General features: G+C 34.8%; 1 protein-coding gene across 15 annotated transcripts in view; it reads right to left on the reverse strand.

The window, feature by feature from the left end:
• The window catches only part of VPS13B (vacuolar protein sorting 13 homolog B), a 915182-nt gene that overhangs the window by 430974 nt on the left and 462787 nt on the right, over positions 1-21421 (reverse strand). For 14 of the 15 annotated variants that reach the window (XM_049854597.1, XM_049854595.1, XM_049854593.1 and 11 more), the window contains 2 exons: positions 19739-19866; positions 4644-4878 (listed from right to left, as the gene is read on the reverse strand). In XM_049854597.1, coding sequence (XP_049710554.1) covers positions 4644-4878; positions 19739-19866 — 363 coding nt within the window. The remainder of the gene's footprint in view (positions 1-4643; positions 4879-19738; positions 19867-21421) is intronic. The other variant, XM_049854604.1, reaches the window with a different exon arrangement.

Consider the following 21421-nt stretch of genomic DNA (forward strand, 5'->3'; position numbering starts at 1 on the left):
GAAAAATCAACAAAGAAACAAAAAATACACAAAGAATACCAACCATAACAGGCAAGAGTCAGCAGATATTTGGCAATACCATAAAATGTTCCATGTTTCAAGAAATAAAAGGAAGCCTGGAAAATATGAATAAAATGCAAGCAGCTTTAAAAAAGAAAGAATCAAAATGAAAAGAGTATTGTAATAAATAAAAAATAAAATGTAATAAATAAAGTACTATAAAGTTCAAGAAGAGGAAAACTAATCTATACCTTTAAATGTCAAGAGAGGTTTGCCTCTGAGTGGCAAGAGGCTAGAAATGATTTCCTTGGGTGCCAGTAATATTCTTGATCTTGATTCAGGTGCTGGTAACTGGGGTAGGTTTACTTTGCAAAAATATATCAAGGTGTACACTTCCAAGTTGTGTACAATTCTATATGATAGACTTCTATAAAAGTTTATACAAAAAAATGTCAAGCTCAACAGTGTATCAGGCACAACCAAAAAGAGAATTAATGAACTGGAAGACCAAAGTAAAGAAAAGCATATTTTCAACAAAAAAAAATTCAGAAAAGAGATAATGAAAATGAGTGAAAAAAAGAAAAAAAAAGTTTAACGTATATATAGAAAGAATGAGGCAGAGGCAATCAATATCTGAAGAGACAATGCCAGCAAACTTGCAGAATTCATAAAAGACAACAGTAGTAAAAATAAAACACAAAGACTGAGAAGCAAAGCAGTCAGAGAAAAGACAAAATATCTTCAAAAGAGCCACACACTGATAGTGAGCGGATCTCTCAAAAGGATAATGAAAAGCAGGAGTCAGCAAAATAGTATCTTTAATAGCTGGAAGAAAGTAACTCTCAACAACGAACTGTACACCCAATTTTAAAAAATATCTTTCAAAAAGAAGCAAAATACAGACATTTTCAAACAAAGAAAATTGAGACAGTTTTCTAACAGCAAACCATCACAAAAACAAAACCTAAAGGATGTACTTAAAGCAGAAGAAGAATTATCTGAATCAGAAACAAGGACTGAGCTGTGAGAAAGGATGACTAGTAAGGCGCTAGTGTAGGGGCTGGCAAATTACTGTCTATGACCAAATCTGGCCCATCACCTGTTTTTGTAAAGAATGTTTCACTGGAACACAGTCGTACCAGTTTATTGACATATTATCTATGGCTGCTTTTTGTATTACACAGCATAGTTGAGTAGTTGCGGCATAAAGCATAAGGCCAATAGGGCTGAAAATACTATCTGGTCCTTTATTTTTAAAATGTCCTAACTTTGTACAAGTTATATATATAGCCAAATCTAAACAATTATTTTATAAAATAATATGATGTTTTAGGAAGTTTGAAAAAAATAAGAGAATTAAATATATGAGAACAATAACATATTAATTTGGAGATGATGAGGGAGGGTAAATAGACTGATTTCCTATAGAATTTTACAACTTAAATGTGCATGTTAATATTTCTATGACTGCAGTTTACTTTGTGGAAAGAGTATAACAAATAACAGTAACAGAGTAATTTTCCAACATACAAAAAAAAAAAAAAGTGGGTTTAGATAATATTTTACAAAAAAAAAACAAAGGGCATCATCAAAACCGTAAACCAAAAATATCCCTGAAGTCTTCTTAAAACCAAACAATAGTTTAACTTAAATAAGGAAACAGGTCCGCCTTGAGCATCATTATTATTTTTTGTAATTGTGCTTTAGGCCAAAGTTTACAGAGCAAATTAGTTTTCAGTCAACAATTAATAAACAAATTATTTTGTGACATTGGTTGCAATCCCCATGATGTGTCGACACTCTACCCTTCTTCACCCAGGGCTCCCCATTTCCATTCATAACATTTTCCTGTCCCTTCCTGCCTTCTTGTCTTTGGAGCATTATGTTCTTTTAAGAACTATCTATATGGGATTAAACTTACAGCGGCCAACTTGAAAGATTAGATAGGAACCTTAGGGGCAGTGATTTTTTGTTGATGGAGGAGAAACAACTCAGAAAAGGAGGGTGAGAATGGTTGCACACCTCAAAGAATGTAATCAATGTCACTGAACTGTATATGTAGAAACTGTTGAAATGGTATATGTTTAGCTATGTATACTCTCAACAACAAAAAAGACTATGAAACAAACAAAAAAAGCAACAATTGTTTATTTCTTGCTCTGAAATTTAAGAAACTTTTACCTACCTGTGAAATAAAAAAAAAAAAAAAATTGAAAACATAAATTAATTAATTAATTAGGTACTATATCAAGTTCTAACCAAGAATTTAGTTTCAAGTGGTCCTGAACTGGTAATGTCAGCAACCTGACAGAAGTAAAGCAAACCTTTGTGCGTGTGTGTGTAAACTTAAGACAACTCATAGAATAAAAGAAAATATTTGCAAATCACATATCTCTTAAGGGTCTGATTTTCAGAGTACATGAAGAATTCTTACAACACAACAATAAAAGGCAAATAAGCCACTCAATTCAAATGTGGGCAAAGGTGCTGAATAGAAGATATAAAAAGAAGTAAGGCACAAAGGACAAGCACATGAAAAGATGCTCAACATCATAATCACAAGAGAAATGCAAATCAGAATGCCAATTAGATACCACTTCACACCCACTAGGATGCCTATGATTAAAAAAAAAAAAAGGACAATAACATGCAGTAATAGAGATGTGGAGATACTGGAACCCTCACACATTGATGTGTGATAGTAAAATGGCACAATATTTTGGAAAACAGTCTGGCAGATGCTCTAAAGCTTAAAACAGAGTTACCATATGACCCAACAATTCCACACCTAGGGGTGCGTGTGTGTGTGTGTGTGTACCCAAGAGAAATGAAAACATATATCCATGCAAAAACTAGTAATAAATGTTCATACTAGCATTACTCATAATAGCTAAAAAGTAGAAACAACCTGAATGTCCATCAACTGATGAATGGATAAAAAGGTTTATGCACACACTGGGATATTCTTCAGCTATAAATGGAATGATACATACTACAACATGAATCAATCTTGAAAACATTATGCTAAAAAAAAAGAAGCCAGTCACAAAAGACCAAGTATCATATGATTTCATTTATATGAAGGTCTAGAATAGGCAAATTCCTAGAAGAAGAAAGTAGATTAGTGATTGCCAGGGTCTAAGAAGACAGGTGAAATGAGGAAAGACTGAATGGTAGAGCATTTCTTTCTGGAGTGATGAAAATGAGCTAAAATTAGACAGTGGTGATAGGTGTACAATCTTGTGATTATACCAAAAATCACTGAATTGTGCATTTTAAAAGGAAGAATTTTACGATATATAAATTACATCTCAAAAGGCTCTTATAAAAAAATTTCAATGAGTTTTAATAAGCAACAACAACAACAAACAAGGAATAAAGCTTTTAATCTTACAAAAATTATTCCATGTAAAAAATCTGAAAAATCAAAGAATGAGCACTCCCCAATGCAGCTGGCCTTGAGGCCGGCATACCCTTAATATATTTCACAGTAACTGCTGTAATAATGAAGAATTTCCTGCAACCAAAAGTGAATACCAGAGGATGGATATGTCCAATATGATAGAGAAAGGCTCCTTGCATCAAGAGAAAGATCACACAAGAAGAATTCTAAAAACATTCTTTCTAACCCTTCGGGCTCTATGATTTTATGATAATGGTATTCACATTACTAAATACCAACATTAATTTCTGACAGTAAAATCATGCTTACTTCTGATAAATCAAACTAAATTTCACTAGAAATTTCAGTACAAAGAAAGGAAGAGTGATAGCGACATCTCAGTCGTAGCTTACACAAACTGTATCTGCTTTTCCGTAACAGTACGTGTAGTAATCTGAATGATATCAGATTCACACACTTACATCTTAATAATGTGAACAAGGTGTTGACCTGTTTAGCTCTGTCAAAAATTGAGCCTTGTTATTAAAACATACATCCATATTATTTACTTTGTGACTCAACACTTTTCCAGGTTCACATATTGTTTGGAATGAATATGTCAAAAGTTCAAAAGGGTATAAATTTGCACCTGAAAACACTGCAATAAAAGAAATCAAGTATTTATTGAAGAAAGAGGCATGGCTACAATCATCACACAATTATATACTTGGTTCAAAATAAACAAAAAATCTAGGAATAAATTATGCTTGATGTAAATAATATCTTCATTTAGAACAGTCAAGTACCTTAAATTATGATCAACTTATGTATCATAGTTCAGCCTAATGCAAACACCCAGAACTAATTTTTTCCCAAGTTAACTTTTTCAGTTTAGCATTTTAGTAATTATACTGCATTGCACATGATCTTTTGTAGACAGTATACATTTTTATACACATATACGATCCAATTTAGCATTTTACTAATTATACTGCACTGCACATGATCTTTTGCAGACAATATACATTTTTATATACTTACGTGATCAAAATAAATGGCATTACTTAGTTCATTTACTTTGGACATGAGAATCTTTCAAGGAGAAGACTGATTCACATTTGCACTGGCATATTTAAAAAAATTAATCTAAAAATTTTAGTATATGTGCCAGTGCCGTCGAGTCGATTCCGACTCATAGCAACCCTATATATAGTATATATATTAGTATATAATAGCCATAAAAATAATTTTTTAAATGTACCTTCTTCAAGGATAGGTCGTGGATTGACAAATGGAATCTCTTGCAAAGGTTCCATATACTTATGACCCGCACTAATAATCTTTATTTGAGGCAAACAAAGGACCAGAGTTCCCGGCATGCTAGTTTGTCCATGGTACCAACTTCTTACTGTACCAGGAATGTCACCTGATACAATTGTACTTGGAGAAGGCAGGCTATCATTTGGAATGAATACACACCAAGATTGTACTTCAAGCTAGAAAACAAAAGCAGAATTACAATATTTGGGTCAGACTAAATTTGGGAGGAAAAAAGCACCCTCAAACACCTACTCTCCTCACCAGGATAAACTGACAAGCCAAAAAAATAAAATGTCCCACAGTTACATCCTTACGATTTAATTTCACTCAAGAACCCAATACTTGAAAAGTTGTTTCTTCCTATAAACTTGATCAAAGGGGCAAAGTGACAAGAGATGAAAATGTATCTACCTTCCCACCATTCTTTCTAAGAAACACAATTGAGTTAGAAAATGTGCTGGCAGAAAAAGGTGAAAAAATCCTCCTTTTTGCAGTTCATTAGATCTTGTTAACATCAGGTAAGACATTAGAATTCACTAGCATTTTATTGCTCTAGCTTAAGAAAGAAAATAAATCAAAACACCTATCTCGGCTTATCCTTTTTTACTTTACATACGAAAATGTAAGGAACAATTGTTCAGGTTATATCACCAGACAAACATTAAAGCAGAACATGCTTATATCACATAGTCCCTCTTTTTACCTACATGTATACAAAGATTCCACCACCTACCTGTCTGTCACAGTTTGCCATACTGCAATTTGCTACGATGCTGCACGCTATGCCACTGGTATTTAAAAAATCAGCGAAGCCCTGAGGGAGCAGGAGAACAGTGGGATGCAGACCCCAAGTTCTCATAAAAAGACCAGACTTAATGGTCTGACTGAGGCTAGAAGACTCCCGGCGGTCATGGTCCCCAAACCTACTGTTGGCCCAGGACAGGAACCATTCCCGAAGCCAACTCATCAGACATGGATTGGACTGGACAATGGGTTGGAGAGAGATGCTGATGAGGACTGAGCTACTTGTATCAGGTGGACACTTGAGACTGTGTTGGCATCTCCGGTCTAGAGGGGAGATGGGAGGGTAGAGAGGGTTAGAAACTGGCAAAAACTGTCACAAAAGGAAGGACTGGAAGGAGGAAGCGGGCTGACTCATTAGGGGGAGAGTAAATGGGAGTATGTAGTAAGGTGTATATAAGTTTATATGTGAGAGACTGACTTGATTTGTAAACTTTCACTTAAAACACAACAAAAATTATTAAAAAAAAAAAAAAATCAGCAAGGTTACCCATGGTGAACAGGTTTCAGTAGAGCTTCCAGACTAAGACAGACTAGGAAGAAAGGCCTGATAATCTACTTCAGAAAATTAGCGAAAATTAGCCAGTGAAAACACTATGAATCACAAACGATTACTGTTGCTATGAGTTGGAATCGACTAGATGGCACTGGGTTTTTGTTTTGTTTTTATAGTGCTGAAGATGAGCCACCTAGGTTGGAAGGCACTCAAAACTCAGTGGCCACAACAATGGACTCTAACACCTAATTGTGAAGATAGCAAAGGACCTGGCAACACCTCATTCTGTTGTATAGAGGGTCACCATGCATCAGCACCGACTCAAGTGCAACTAACACCAAGAATTCAAGTGTATGTACTTATCTATCACAATTGTTGCATATAAAGAATATATGGTAATGAAGAAAATTCAAAAGACTTAAAAATTAGTTATTACTTGCTTTTGTCACCTTTCAAAGTATTACCTAAACTGTGATTTCATGTAAAAATTTTACTCTCCCCTTTCTTCATTACAGTTATTTTTAAAAAAAAAAACCCAAACCCATTACGGTCAATTCCAAATCATAGTGACCCTATTAGTTTACCATAAAAAAATTTCTGCTGATTTCATCCAGCCCGTAAGACAGTTAAAATAAGACTAAGCCCAAATCAAAAACTGAACTCACGAGCTCTAAATTCAGAAGCAATATAGATTAAAGTCAAGTAGTCTTAGTTGGCTGTTACAAGATAATATTCTGTACCTGGTTAACTAGTGGCCAACAGTCTAACATACTTTAGTTATTTCTTCAAGAAATACAAAATATGACCTTGAGGTTTTTGCAAAATATTTGTCATACAAAGGCTCTGTGAAGTGATAAAATATTGATTTGCTTGATGGTATGGACTGCATTGTATCCCCTCAAAATATGTGTTGTAAATCCTGACGACCTTTATGCCTATGGTTACAATTCAATTTGGGAATGATTCTTCTGTTATGTTAATGAGGCAGGATTGGTGCAGGGCACATCTTGAATGGTCAGCCTCCTTACAAGAGATAAAAGGAGCAGATTAGGTAAGCAGAGATGTGGGAAGACAGATGCTAAGCCACATGAAGACTGCCCAGGAGCAGAAGCTAGGAAGAGACAAGTGACCTTCCTCCATGGCAGGCAGAGAGAGAAAGCCTTCCTCTAGAGCTGGAACTCTGAATTCCGATTTCTAGCCTCCTAAACTGTGAGAAAATAAATTTCTGTTTGTTAAAACCACCCAATTGAGGTATTTCTGTTAAAGCAGCACTAGATAACCAAGACACTTGACAATGCTTGGATATTCTAGGAATTTATATCAGCAAAGAGACTGTATTTTAATAAAAGATAACTAAAGATAAAGTAATATGCTTTCTCTTGCTGCCAATATATTCTTGGTTACAGTGTAATGACACGTAATGTAACAGGCTTAGAATTCCTTATTTGCTAGTCTGATAAATAAAGCAAAATTATTCACCTTTGCTTAAACATTTCTGTACATAGACAAACTGATGAACTCAGTAAAGAAAAATATAATTTTACAAAAATAAAAACATTGCTCTATGAAGTTTGAGTTAATTTTCTAGAGATCCAGAATTAGTTCTAGAAATTATCTAAGCTGCAAGATAAAATTAGGTCAGGTGGCATAGTGGTTAAGAGCTATGGCTGCTAACCAAAAGGATGGCAGTTCAAATCCACCAGGCACTCCTTGGAAACTCTGTGGGGCAGTTCTACTCTGTCCTATACGGTCAATATGAGTCGGAATCAACTTGACAGCAGTGGGTTTGATTTTATGTGTTAGTAGTTGATTAAGATCGCAGTAAATATTTTATTTATTCTGATGAAGATTGCAGTAAATATTTTATTTATTCTGAAGCAGAAGTCTATATTGTCGCAGATCTACTACACTGAGGTTTTAAATATTTACCATAATTCTCTAGTGATAATTACTCACTTTAAAATGGGACATTAAGATCACACTCTCCTTTATTAATTATGGTTATAAGGGCAAGGTATTAAGAGTTAATAATTAACACTTAATGTAGGCCATATTGAAAAATAATTTTAATAATATGAGGTAATTAGTTAAATATGCTGCCATATACAAATATATACATATATGTCCTGAGAAATAACCTTTAATTATGCCAAGATTTCCTAAATCATATTTTTCAGAATTCTAATACAAAAATAGTTTCCCCAAATTTAAATTACCTAAGCAATACATACAGAATCATCAGTACATCAGCATGAGATAATGTAACAACTCTAAAAGATAACCTTTTAAAATGTTTACATGTTGTCAAGATTCCCTTAATAAGAATCAAAACATATACGTATATATGTATACACATATACATACGTTTTGATTCTTTTATATATACACAACCCAAACTGCTCAAAATTATTATAATATTACATATTATATATACTAAAGCTATCAAATAAATCTTTTTATACTTTTAAAATAACTGTTAAACTGTATGTCTAGAATTGTGGTTTTAATGTAAAATGTTGAGTGATTTATGTAACTGAATATAAATCTGCAGCAGTAAATTCTGTATTAATGTAAGGATCTGACAATCCAAGGGAAAGAAAATGAAGTAATCTGCCAGTAAGAAGTCCTCAAGCCGGGGGTCAGATCATGTTCATGGAAACCATCTGGTTGGGACCCTCTGAGCCACACCAAACACAAATGATCTTTTAAAAAAATATCCTATTCATTAATGCATCACAGCTGCACTGAGTGTTACTTCATTTTTCCATGGCAACATCCTTTCTGTTTCAAGGATCTTATTTCAGTTTTGGTAGCAACGTGTTCTTTTGCCAATATTGAACATATTCATGTGTTAAAGTGAAGGGAGTATTACAAATTCTTGAAGTAGAACCACCTCTATTTAGATTCCTATTAGGTCAAAGGCTACATATCTAAGTATCATATACTGAGGATAAACCAATAAAGTAAAAATTATTTGGTATTCTTATTTTAATAGACAAAGTGATTATAACACATTTTATCTGAAGTTCCAAATGTATGTGGCATTTGAAAAAATACATGTCATTGTGACACTCCACCTCCATATCTAAGTTTAGTAAACTCAGGTCTTTCTAATTTATACCCTTTGGAAACCCTGGTGGTGTAGTGGTTAAGTGCTATGGCTGCTAACCAAAGGGTCCGCAGTTCGAATCCGCCAGGCGCTCCTTGGAAACTCTATGGATGGGGTAGTTCTACTCTGTCCTATAGGGTCGCTATGAGTCGGAATCGACTCGACGGCACTGGGTTTGGTTTTTTTGGGGGTGGGGGTGGGGGTATAGCTATGGTTAAGTACTCAGCTGCTAACCAAAAGGTTGGCAGTTCGAATGTACCAGCCCCTCCTTGGAAACCCAATGGGGCAATTCTACACTGTCCTACAGGGTCGGTATGTGGTATGAGACAGAACTGAGTCCACAGCAATGGGTTTGGTTTTTGGTTTTACAGCTCTAGCGTTGCTATGAGTCAGAATTGACTTGACAATGGGTTTGGGTTTTGATTTTATAGCTATAGGTTGCTATAAGTTGCAACTGACTCAATGGCAATGGGTTTGGGTTTTTTTTTTCTTTTGATATAGTTGTGATCATAACTCCATTAAAAAGGAGGGACTAAAATAGCTGTATTTATACATTAGTCTAAAAATGTTAATTAACCCACTGTCCATCATATAAAATACATTATATATAAATGCTTAAAATGCTGTACCATATTTTCCACTTCCCACATAACACACTTCTCTTGACTTAAAACTGGAAACTATAGTTATAATTATACCTAGCAAAATTTTTACAGAATTAAACGTCCTCTGCTTGAATATATTTTACTCTTCAGTAAACAATTTCAAATAAAAATAAATAAATAAACATTGCAGATTGTATTTTCACTTACTCACTTTTCCTTTCTTTCATTCATGCATTCTCTAATATCTACCAGTAACCGTGCTGGAAGTCAGAAACAGAGAGACAAAAGACATAGTCCAATCCCTCAAGAAGCTTAATACTAGAGTGTTTTAAAATATTAATATTCTAACTATATTATCACTAGAATGTAAGCTCTATAAAGTCAGAGGCTCCTTATTTTGATTACTCTACAGTTTAAGTACATATACGCGACTAGCATGTACTAGATTCTCAATAAATTATTATTAAATAAACAAACACAATTTCATTTGTTGATGTTAATTTTTTCAGGCATACTGTTCATCATTGCACTCCACAGAGGCAGCCTAGCAGGGTGATTAATTACACTGACTCCTCAGCCAAACCCCCAAAAAACCATTGCTGTCAAGTAGATTCTGACTCAGAGCGACCCTATAGTGACCCTATAGGATAGGACAGAACTGCCCCATAGGATTTTCAAGGAGGGGCTGACGGATTCAAACTGCAGACCTTCCGGTTAGCAGCTGAGTTCCTAATGACTGTGCACCAGGGCTCTGACTCTTCAGCCAGGTGGGTTCAAATTCAGCTGTGGGACCTTAGACAAGTTATTTAATCTCTCCATAAGTTTGGTTCCCTCATCTCTAAATAGGGAAAACCATAGCATTTAACACAGGAAATGCCACCTGAATGTTTGCTCAATAAATAAATTCAATAAGAAGCACTGTATATGTATAATATGCTAGATTCATGTATTAGCCCTCATGGATATACAAAAGATGTTCTCAGTTTTTTTATTCAAAAAATGTTGCTGTTTATGCTTTAAACTACCTACAGGTATAGTGGCCACCAAAATTAATAGCATTCCTTTTGCACTACGAATATATAAACTATCACCCAAATCAGCTTTCCTGTTTCATAAGGTTTCAGTGCATTATGAAAATATTTTTGGGTATTGCATATTCAGTAGGAATCTAAACATACTTAATCTGAGGTTTCAAGTTAAAAACCTCAAAAGTGAACCTTTGTTGTCCTCCTTTCCAGAGCAAGTATTATCCACCTCCACACTTTTCCCGTAAATACTTGTCAAGGGACGACATGAAAAAAAATTCTTTGATTTGTATTTGAAACTTGTGCCTTCTAACAAACTACCATGTAATGACTGTCACTTCCTCAGTATCTATAAATAAGAATATGGGCCTGTGTACAAAATCTGTAAGCATTAACTGTAAAAACTCACTCTTACAATGAAGGTAACTGACAGTTGATTTTTCTGGCCTGATGTCCATTCCCATTTTATCCTGGAGATAAGCTAGGAACTTCACCGGAAACCAAGTATATCAACCAATACGATCACTGCACCACCGGTCATGCTCCAGATGTAAACTCCTGTGAGAAGGAGTTCTACGGGCCTAGCGTGCCTAGTTTATGGTGCTTGGAGCCTTGACTGAAACTCTCATCAAAACCAGAATTGAGAAGCAGTTCCCTAAAGGAATAACAGAACACCATTAGCAAAAAGAAGAGATCGGGATGCTCTGTATGAAAAATAAAGGGTCTACTACACTATACTGTCCCCTCAGAAGATTTCAGAGACTAGGGGAAACACCTAGTAAATGCCATAGGACAATAACAAGAACTTCAACGCAAAAGGCAAAAACATTAACATGAACTTCAGTACATAAGGCAAGAAAGCTGAGTTTGGCAAAAACCAGGTAAACTCCAGGTCAGGTCAGAGTATTTCTATGTTGTCAACTACATGCACTACCAATTATGTGCTTCTGGGATTAGAATGTAGCTTTTTGAAGTATAACAGATAAGTTCTCTGCTGCTCAGCAGATAGAGAAAAATTGCAAAGAACTAGTGAGTTTATGCTTATCTATTTTTATTACTATAAAGCTCCAAAGCCAAACTCACTTAAAAAAAAAAAATTGTTCAAGACTATATGTAGTATAAAATAATCCATTACAATGAAGCGTGGAAGCCCGTTTCCCACTGAAAAATAAATAGGTTACAGCAAATACTGTTAATGTCTTTATGCAATGTAAGTCTTTCTACCATAAGGAAAAAAGAACATGGGCTTAGTAAATACCAATTTTGGCTCCAAAATCAACTTTCCAGAAACTCTGGTTCCAAACACATTTACTTGCTTAAACTTCCACTAAAAGAATAATCCTTTGATGATTTTAAGTCATGATGTTCTGTTTTATCTGATGACAACTTCAAGGTTTTCTGTTTTATATTTTTGTGCATAAAACATTTTGGAACGTGGACACTGCTTTAAAAAAAAAAAACAACTGAGAATTTTAAGACTCAGATTTTAATCATTTAATCATAATCTAACTTTATCTTTAAAAATTTCCAGAATACATTAGCATCTGGCAATGTCTAAATATTTTGTATATTTAATACAGGGCCAGGACCAGGGTGAGGCAAGCCAGATGACTAGGTCATATTCAAGATAACCTATACAAAGATATTTCATTTGGTGCTCCTGTAATTTTATGTTAATTCATACTAAATAAGCTTATTTAGTCAAAATATTAATCACTATCTACTTACAATAAATTCAAAATGACATATAAGATTAATTGTTGGTGATAAAGCTAATAAAAATATTGCATCATTATTAGACAAGCAAAAAACCAGAACAACACCACAAAAATGTTAAAATTAATCTTAAATAGTGTTTAACCATTTCATAACAGATAAGGGAAGTAAGGCCCATACTTAACATCCAGGATTTGATACTGCTGACTACTGGCTCCTTAAAATTCCATACATCCTTGGTTTCCATGAATTTACTAACTTCTCCTCCTACATTTCTGATCACTTACAGCTTTCTTCAGTGGCACAACAGTTCAGCACTTGGCTGCTAACAGAAAGGTTGGTGGTTCCAACTCACCAGCCACTTTGAGGAAGAAAAGACCTGGGGCCTGGCAATCTGCTCCCATACAGAAAACAGCCTAGAAAACCCTATGGGGGAGGTCTACTCTGTCAGGTGGGGTTGCTATGAGTCGGAAGCATTCGACAGCACCTAACAACAAAGCTTTCCTCAAAAATATTTCCTCATCTACTGACTGCTTTGAAAATTGTATTTCCTTTGAATGATGCTTTCCTACTGCATTTAACTATCTATGTCACTGTTGTTAGGTGCTGTCGAGTTAGTTCTGACTCATAGTGACACTACGTACAACAGAATGAAACACTACCTCGTCCCCTGCCATCCTATGATTGTTGCTATGCTTGACCACATCGTTGCAGCCACTGTGTCAATCCATCTCATTGAGGGCCTTCCTCTTTTTCCCTAACCCTTTACTTTACCAAGCATGATGTCCTTCTCCAGGGACTGGTCCCTCCTGACAAAATGTCCAAAATATGTGAGACAAAGTCTCATCATCCTTGCTTCTAAGGAGCATTCTGGCTGTACTTCTTCCGAGACAGATTTGTTCATTCTTTTGGCAGTCCATGGTATATTCAATATTCTTCACCAAAACCACAATACAAAGTGTCAATTCTTCTTGGATCTTCCTTATTCATTGTCCAGCTTTCATACACATATAAGGTGATGGGAAACACCATGGCTTGTGTCAGCTGCACCTGAGTCCTCAAAGTGACATCTTTGCTTTAACACTTTAAAGAGATCTTTTGCAGCAGATTTGCCCAATCCAATGCATCGTCTGATGTCCTGACTGCTGCTTCCATGAGTGCTGCTTGTGGATATTTTCTTATCTACTGACTACTTTAAAAATTATGTTCCCTTTGAATGACCCTTTCTACTGCATTTAACCATCTGTGTTGTTTTTAGGTGCTGTCGAGTCAGTTCTGACTCACAGGAACTCTTGACTTCAATCTTTTCTCCGTTTATCATGATGTTGCTTATTAACTATCTGTAGAAGGCTGTAAAAACTGCCTCTACTGTGAATCTCTAGCTCCAGATATGAATAGCCTACTGTCTAACAGACACCAGGCCATTCCATAAGCATTTCAAATACACATATAAATTCAAACTCCTTATTTGCCTTTCACCCTGAAAGCCTGCTTCTTCTATCAGCTAATGGTATCATTAATCATCTAAACACCAAAAAACTGGGAAATGGAAGACCATTTCTACTTAAGATTGCCTCCTTTCCCTCATTCCCCACATCCTCATTAGCCACCAAGTCTTGCTGATTTTACCTTAAGTCTCTCTGGGATCAACGTCCTTCTCTGCCTACTGTCCAGCGTTTTACAAACCGTTATTTCATGTATTTTGCCCACGTTTTTTTGTTGTTTCAGGTGGGTGGATCAATCTGATCCCTGTTGCTTCATCCTGGCTAAAGGAGAATGTTCTCCAGGGTATCCTACGTTCTGGAACATTAATGTGCCTGCTTGTTAGGATATAGGTATCATTAGGATTTCTGATAACACTTGGGGTCTTAAGTTGGAAGATTTTCCTAGACCTATCAAATAATCATGTAACCTAATACTATCTTTCAAATTCCGTGTCATATGGCTGCTTGAAATGATATAAGTAAAGGTTAATTGCACCCAATTATTCAATTCTTTTGTGGAATAAATAGGGAATGAGATTACCTTTAATAAAACCACTTACAGCATCATGAAAAAACATTTAGGAGCACAGTAAACTTCAAATAGCTAAATATTCTTGATAGTAATATTCTACACCATGCAATAATGTCATTTAGTTCCTCTATAAATCAATAAATACTCATGAGGGGACAATATCTAAACTCAGTCATAAACTAGGAATTGCATGGCCTAGGCATCCTTGAAGTAAATGACATTTATCGTCACATCCCTTTTTCTCCTTTTAGATCCTAAGAGTTTTCTAAGGAATGTCTCTAAGAGAAGTTTCTCACAAGATGCTTCACAACATGGCATTTTGCCTTTATCCACTAGCCAAAGAGAATTACTTTTTTTCTGTTGTCTCCTCAGCACCTAGCACGCTATATAACAAAAATTAAGTGCTGAATGTGAGAATGAATGAAAGGAAAAAAATAAATGGAAGGGAAATATGCATCCACAATGTATTATGGTACCAGGTAATTGGCTGTTTTAAATTATAAACAAGTTTATAAAAGGGTGTTAAAATGTTAACTTGCTATGGTTCTTAGGTAAATACTTGTATTTTAACAAGATTTTCAAAAACTACAATATTTAGCAGAAAAGATATATGAAATTCTAGAAAGCCAAAGGAGGACACAAAGGAGCAGTAGCACCTTAACAATTCCTCAAATTATACTGCCACCTTCTTTGCCAAATCTGGGGCTACTTCTCAGGGAAGATGGCAATTAATTTTGAAAAGACACATAAAATTCTAAGAAATTTTCTACAGTTCCACCATATTAAAATTCAGTAAATATGTGCTGAATGAAATGAATGCTATACAAGCTTATTTTCTAGGATTTTGGTAGCAAAGCACTTCCTACTCTAGCAGATTTTCATAGCAAAGCACTCTACTAGGGCAGAGTGAAAAAGATTATAGGCAAAAGAACAAGAAAAGTGCATTGCTTAGGAGATACAGCTGTACATAAGATAATCAAAAGAGAAATTTTGTGTAACATCAGGTTGGACTTCAAAATTCAAGAGAGATGTTTTCCATGAAGATCTATATACACTAAATAAGAAAACAGCCAAAGAAAAATGACTTTTCTACCACAATTCCTAGTACCAATTTAGTGAAATAAAAATACCACTAATTCCTGAATACAGCTGACATAAAGTGCTTGAGAAAAACCTGATATTTAAGGTTAAGTGCTGGCGAGAGATCTGACAATTATTGGATTATTTCCTTCTTCTACGGAACACTGTGTATGTCAAACCATAATGCAGAATTTCAAACTGAACTACAATCAGATAAGCTCACAATTACTTATTTAATCATTATAATAGAAACATGTGCTTTTAGTAACTCACATTTTTAACTGCTTACTAGTACATTATTTTAGTATTTGTCTTATACTTGTACACAAAACACACTTAGAATTACTCTTTCTAGAGGGTTACTAAAATGGTGTGTAACAAGATATATTACAAGAGTAGTACTGATCAGAAAAAAATAACTTATTTTACTGGAGATTCAGTTGAAATAGAATGTAGTAAGTCAGTGAAATCAAAGGAGAACATGAAGGTCAGCAATGCATTGTGGAGAAACACAGGATATAAAAATTACATTAAGAAATAAGAGGCCCCAAAATTAAGAAAGAGAATGCTGAGATTTTTCTTGTGACCACACACTACAGTAAGCCAAGAATACAAATAAAGTTTGACTTAATGTAACATAACTGAGAACTATCCATGCATCATCCGCATTCCCTTAAATAACAGGTCTCTGCTCAGGTGAAAAGACTGAGAAATGCTAAAAGCAATTAAATAAACAGATATAATTAGAAGGAACAAAACTATACATCACTGTCATGGATTGAATTATGTCCCCCAAAAATGTGTGCCACAATTTGGCTGGGCCATGATTCCCAGTATTTGTGAGGTATTGTGTGATGCTGTAAATCCTGCCTCGATGATGTTAATGAGGGAGGATGGGTGGCAGTTGTGTTAGTGAGGCAGGACTCAATCTACAAGATTGGATTGTGTCTTGAGGCAATCTCTTCAGATATAAAAGAGAGAACTGAACAGAGAGACAGGGGAACCTCATACCATCAAGTAAGCAGTGCCAGGAGCAAAGCCTGTCCTTTGGACCCTGGGTCCCTGTGCAGAGAAGCTCCTAGTCCAGGGAAAGACTGAGGAGAAGGCTGTCAGAGAGAGAAAGCCTTCCCCTGCAGCTGACACTCCAAATTTAGACTTTTAGCCTACTTTACTGTGAAGAAATAAATTTCTCTTTGTTAAAGCCATCTACTTGTGGTATTTCTGTTATAACACCCCTAGCATGAGGAGATACTCTTTTATTATTACCTTAACATTGAATATAAATGTTCAGCAACATTTAGGTAGTACAGAATTTATGTATTTTCTGCCAACTTCAGTTGCAAAAAATGTAAATGAACCAAATGTTTCCTGCATTCCTTTCCCTCATCTCTATTATCTGATGCCACCACTGTGCTTTAGAGAAGGAAGGTGAGTCAACACAAGAAATTAGGAAAATGGAGTAAAAGGCCTCAAAAGGTGGCTGAAATTGGTGAGACATAGGTGATGTCTATTAAAAAAACCACACTTCCTACAAGCTAAGAGTTATAACAAGAGAATGACAAGTAACATTTTCTCCCTTGTTCCCAAGACCCACTATTCTCTTAACTTTATTAGATAGCATGTTCAGAAACGAGAGGCTGTAAACGCTGTAAATTGATGCTTAATATTGAATACTATGTATTTTTTCTTCAGTATCATTATTTCCCACAGAACCAAGATTCTGTCATCATTTATTTCCTTTCAGCATCAATAACTTCTTTGAACATATTTCCTATTGAATATCTGCTGAAGAAAAATAAGGTCTTTATCTGACCTTAATTTTTCATGCACAGATTTGCTGATTACAGAATTCTATGTGGGCAGTTTTTTTTTTTTTTTTTCCTCCCCCTCAGGAATAAAAGATATTATTCCATTGTCTTCTGGCCTCCACTACTACTGATAACAAGTCAGGTCTTTTCTTACCACTGTTCCCTTGCATATGATGCGTCAGCCTCTGCTTTTCTCCTTACCTTTGGTTTTCAGTAGTTTGACTATGAAATACCTCAGTGTGCTTTTCCTATTTAATATGCTTGGAGTTTACTGAGATTCTTGGATTTATGTGTTGTGTCTTACATTACTTTTGAAAAATTCCTGACTATTATCTCTTTTAATATTTCTTCTGTGTCATTCTCCTTATGGGACTCCAATAGAGATATATGAGGGTATTTGATATTGTTCCTCAGATTGTAGACTCTCTCTTCTATGATTCACTCTTTCTGAAATCTTGTATTTCAGTTTGGGTAACTCTATTGACTTGTCATCAAGTTCACTGATACACTCTCTGCTGGGTCCATTTTCGGATAAACTCATTGAAAGAATTCTTCATATCTGATACATTTTTTAAGACAGCATTTCTACTTGTCTCTTTTTTTATACTTTCTACCTTTCTGCTGCAACTCACCTTCTATTCTTACGTGATGTACACTGTAACCACTACATCCTTTAACATAATTTAAAGTCCCCGTCAAATAATTTCAAAATCTAGGTCAGCACTGGGTCTGATCATATTGACTACTTACTCTCTTGATGAATCATATTTTCTTGATTGTTAATACATCTTATAATGATTTATTGTATGCCATACAATATATGCAAAGAACAGTAGATGATGAGGAAATAATATTAGTGTTCAAAAAAGGCCAAGCTGCTTCTTCTGGTTGGCCATTAGTATCTATATGGCAGGGGGCAGGGGGATTGGGTCAATCTAGTCTATATTTGAGCTGTTTCTGGGCTTTGTGGTTCCTTTAATTACATTAATTTCACCAGAGGCTTCAAATAATTTAAGGGCAAGATAAGAACACTTTCATTTTAGCAGGGCCTGGGATCCGAGTGTATAAATGGCTTGTCTCATTTATCTTGTCCATCTCTCAAAAATTCAACAAGCTGCAGGATGCTGCATATCGGCAGAGTTCTCTCTAGCTTTCCTGCCCCTCTCTGAATGATACAGGGCCTCCACTTGTTATTCAGTGAAAGGACCAAAGTGCCTGTGAGGTGTTGTATTTCACCCCCTGACACAGTGCGCATATTCATTGAGAGGCTCCTCCTCAATTTTTCTGCTCTATTCCCAATCTTTATAGAAAATATTAGATGAAGGCCCATGGAAAATAAGTGATGGATATGGGCACACACCTCCCTCTTTGTGTCTAGGATTGTAGGTATTCTAAACTCTCATGCTAGTTCATACTCAGTCTTTAAAAATATGTTAGACATTGATCTGTTTTCTTCTTACTTATGCCTACGAGCTTCCTTCTCCTGGTGCTTTGCCAAAGCTGAAAGCAGCTGTAGATTCCATCTATTCTAGTAATTACTGCTTTTCACAGTTTGGGTTTTAGCATACTGGTGTTATGGCAGTGTGAACTGGGACCACAGCTCTCTGGTGGGCTTAACAGATCATCTAGCCTGTTCTTTTTGTTAAAGTGGTGGCAACCTTCTCTTGTGATTTTCTATATCTTATGCAGAAGTGGAAGACCCTATTAGATATTTACTGTTTGATACATAAAAATTCTATAAAGTTGACTCTAGTATCATTTTTCATATTTCATTCAAAGAGAAAAAATTCTATAGAGAAACTTAAAGTTTACACCTGTTATTTTTGTCCAATTATTACAGTAACATCTGATAAGGATCTAATTGTGTATTTTCATTATGTAAAACTTGATACGGAAGGAAGGTAATTCAGTAATGTCAAATTATGTGCATTAAAAATTGAAAATAAGTGAGAAGACAATTCAGTAAGTAAATATTTCCATATTTAATTTGGAATTAGAGAGGAAAAATAACTAGATAACCCTTTATTTTAATTTCAACTCAGTTCTTACCTTAGTACTGAGGTAAGAATGTGATGTGTACATTAAAAATTTTAAATAATACTTAAATAAAGCAAAAATAGAATGAGTTAATTCTTTTTAAATTCAAGAAACATTTCATAATTTGTATTTTTATACAATTTTAATAGGAAGACCATACAGTATGCTTTTCATACAATTTTGTTTATACTATGACAAGGACACCTATCATTTTCAACTAGGTTACGGAAATTAGATGGTACAAAGAGTATTTACTGCTCAAAAAACTTATGATATTAAAGGTGCTGAAAATGAAAAACGATCATAGAAATTAAAGCTATAATATTTCTAACTTTTATTTTACCTGCAGTGTGAGACTCTTTACTGCATTCCATACTATTCCAATAAATTCTTTCATTCTTTCTTCAGGACTTCTGCAGCCTTCAGATATATTCAGCATGGCTTTCATGGGAACTGACAATGGTCGGGATTCTAGGCATAAGAACAGCTAGTTATTTAACAGATATATATCTGTTAGTCTTACCAAAAATACATATAAAAAGTAATCTGAAGATTGTTTCTTTCCTTGTTTAAAATTATAATTTGTATGAGATTATAAAAACCATGTTAGATAAGTTTATCTTGTACAATTTCTGATTTTTGAAATATTCAAAAGTACACAAAATTAACCCGCTTGAAGTCAAGAGGTTGTGATAACTCCGGTGACGGATGTGTGACTGAAAGTTGGGCTTGTGCAATAATGGTAATGTGTTATTTTTGCATTATACAGATGTGTTCATATTTAAAATTTCATTAAGCTGTAACTTAACAAATTGTACAATTTTCAGTATAAAAGTAATACACCAATAAAAGGGTTACTTGAAAAAAAAGGGGGAGCTCAACTACAAAAGCACTTTATTCACCCATAATTGAAATGAAATGGGCCTTCCTATATGTGAATTTTCCCAGTAACTAAATCTTAGTCATAGAATTTCTCAAATTTTAAAACTGATTTTATTGTATTCAAAAGAGGTATCTGATTACACAAAAGGCAGATCTATTTCTTGGTTAAATGAAATGTGATACTCTAGTCTCTAGATTACGTATGTTAACGTTTGTTCATCCAAAATAAAGAAATGAGTGAGTTTCAACAATTTTTATACGATAAAATTTCAGAAATAATTTTAAACAATAATTTATAGCAATATATAACTATCATATCTAAATAGAACCATATGTATTTACATAATAAATAAGTTAATGAAAACAACTTATATATAACATTAGTACTTTGTAAGTCGTATAAAAAATAAATCAGATCTTGCTTTTTAAGGCTTGTACTAAATCCAATCTGATGATTTTAGAATGATCTCCAAAGTAGAAACTACCCATTAACACCAATGTACTCATTTGAGCAATGACAGTGACTACTTGCTACATCTGTGCACAACTGCCTTCTCTTCCTACCTTGGTTCCCATATTTGCAATTATACTAGATTTCAAATACTTTACAAGCATGAGGCATAGACATTTGTTTCTCATACTCAAACCCTAGATTAGACCATCGTGCCTTATAAAAACTCAACACTCTTTGTTAAAAAAAAAAAAAAAAGCCAGTTTTTAAGAGCTCTATGGAGAAATCTGCTGCAAAGAATTCCAGGAAGATGTAAAAACGACGCAAAGGCCCTGAGACTTAGGAGTGCACTTGACGTTTTCAAGTATAGAAGCAAGGACAGCGACAGCACAGCAAATAAGCGGTAAGACAAGTAAAGATGAGCTCAGACCTACAGATACATATCAAGTCATAGAGAGTGAAGATACTGGCTTTTACTTTAAGAAAGCTGGGAAATGACAAGGGATTCTGAGCAGTCATGACATTACTGCACACATGTTTTGAAAGGATTTTTCTCGCTGCTCTACAGGGACTTAACAATATTGATAAAGAGCTGAAACAAGAAGACAAGTTGTGACATGATGGCTATAATCCAAGCGAGAGATGACACTGGTAGCATGCAGGTGGTAAAAAGTGGTGCAATCCTGTATCCAT

The sequence above is a fragment of the Elephas maximus genome, chromosome 15 (assembly GCF_024166365.1).
Source record: "Elephas maximus indicus isolate mEleMax1 chromosome 15, mEleMax1 primary haplotype, whole genome shotgun sequence".
Classification (NCBI taxonomy): Eukaryota; Metazoa; Chordata; class Mammalia; order Proboscidea; family Elephantidae; genus Elephas; species Elephas maximus.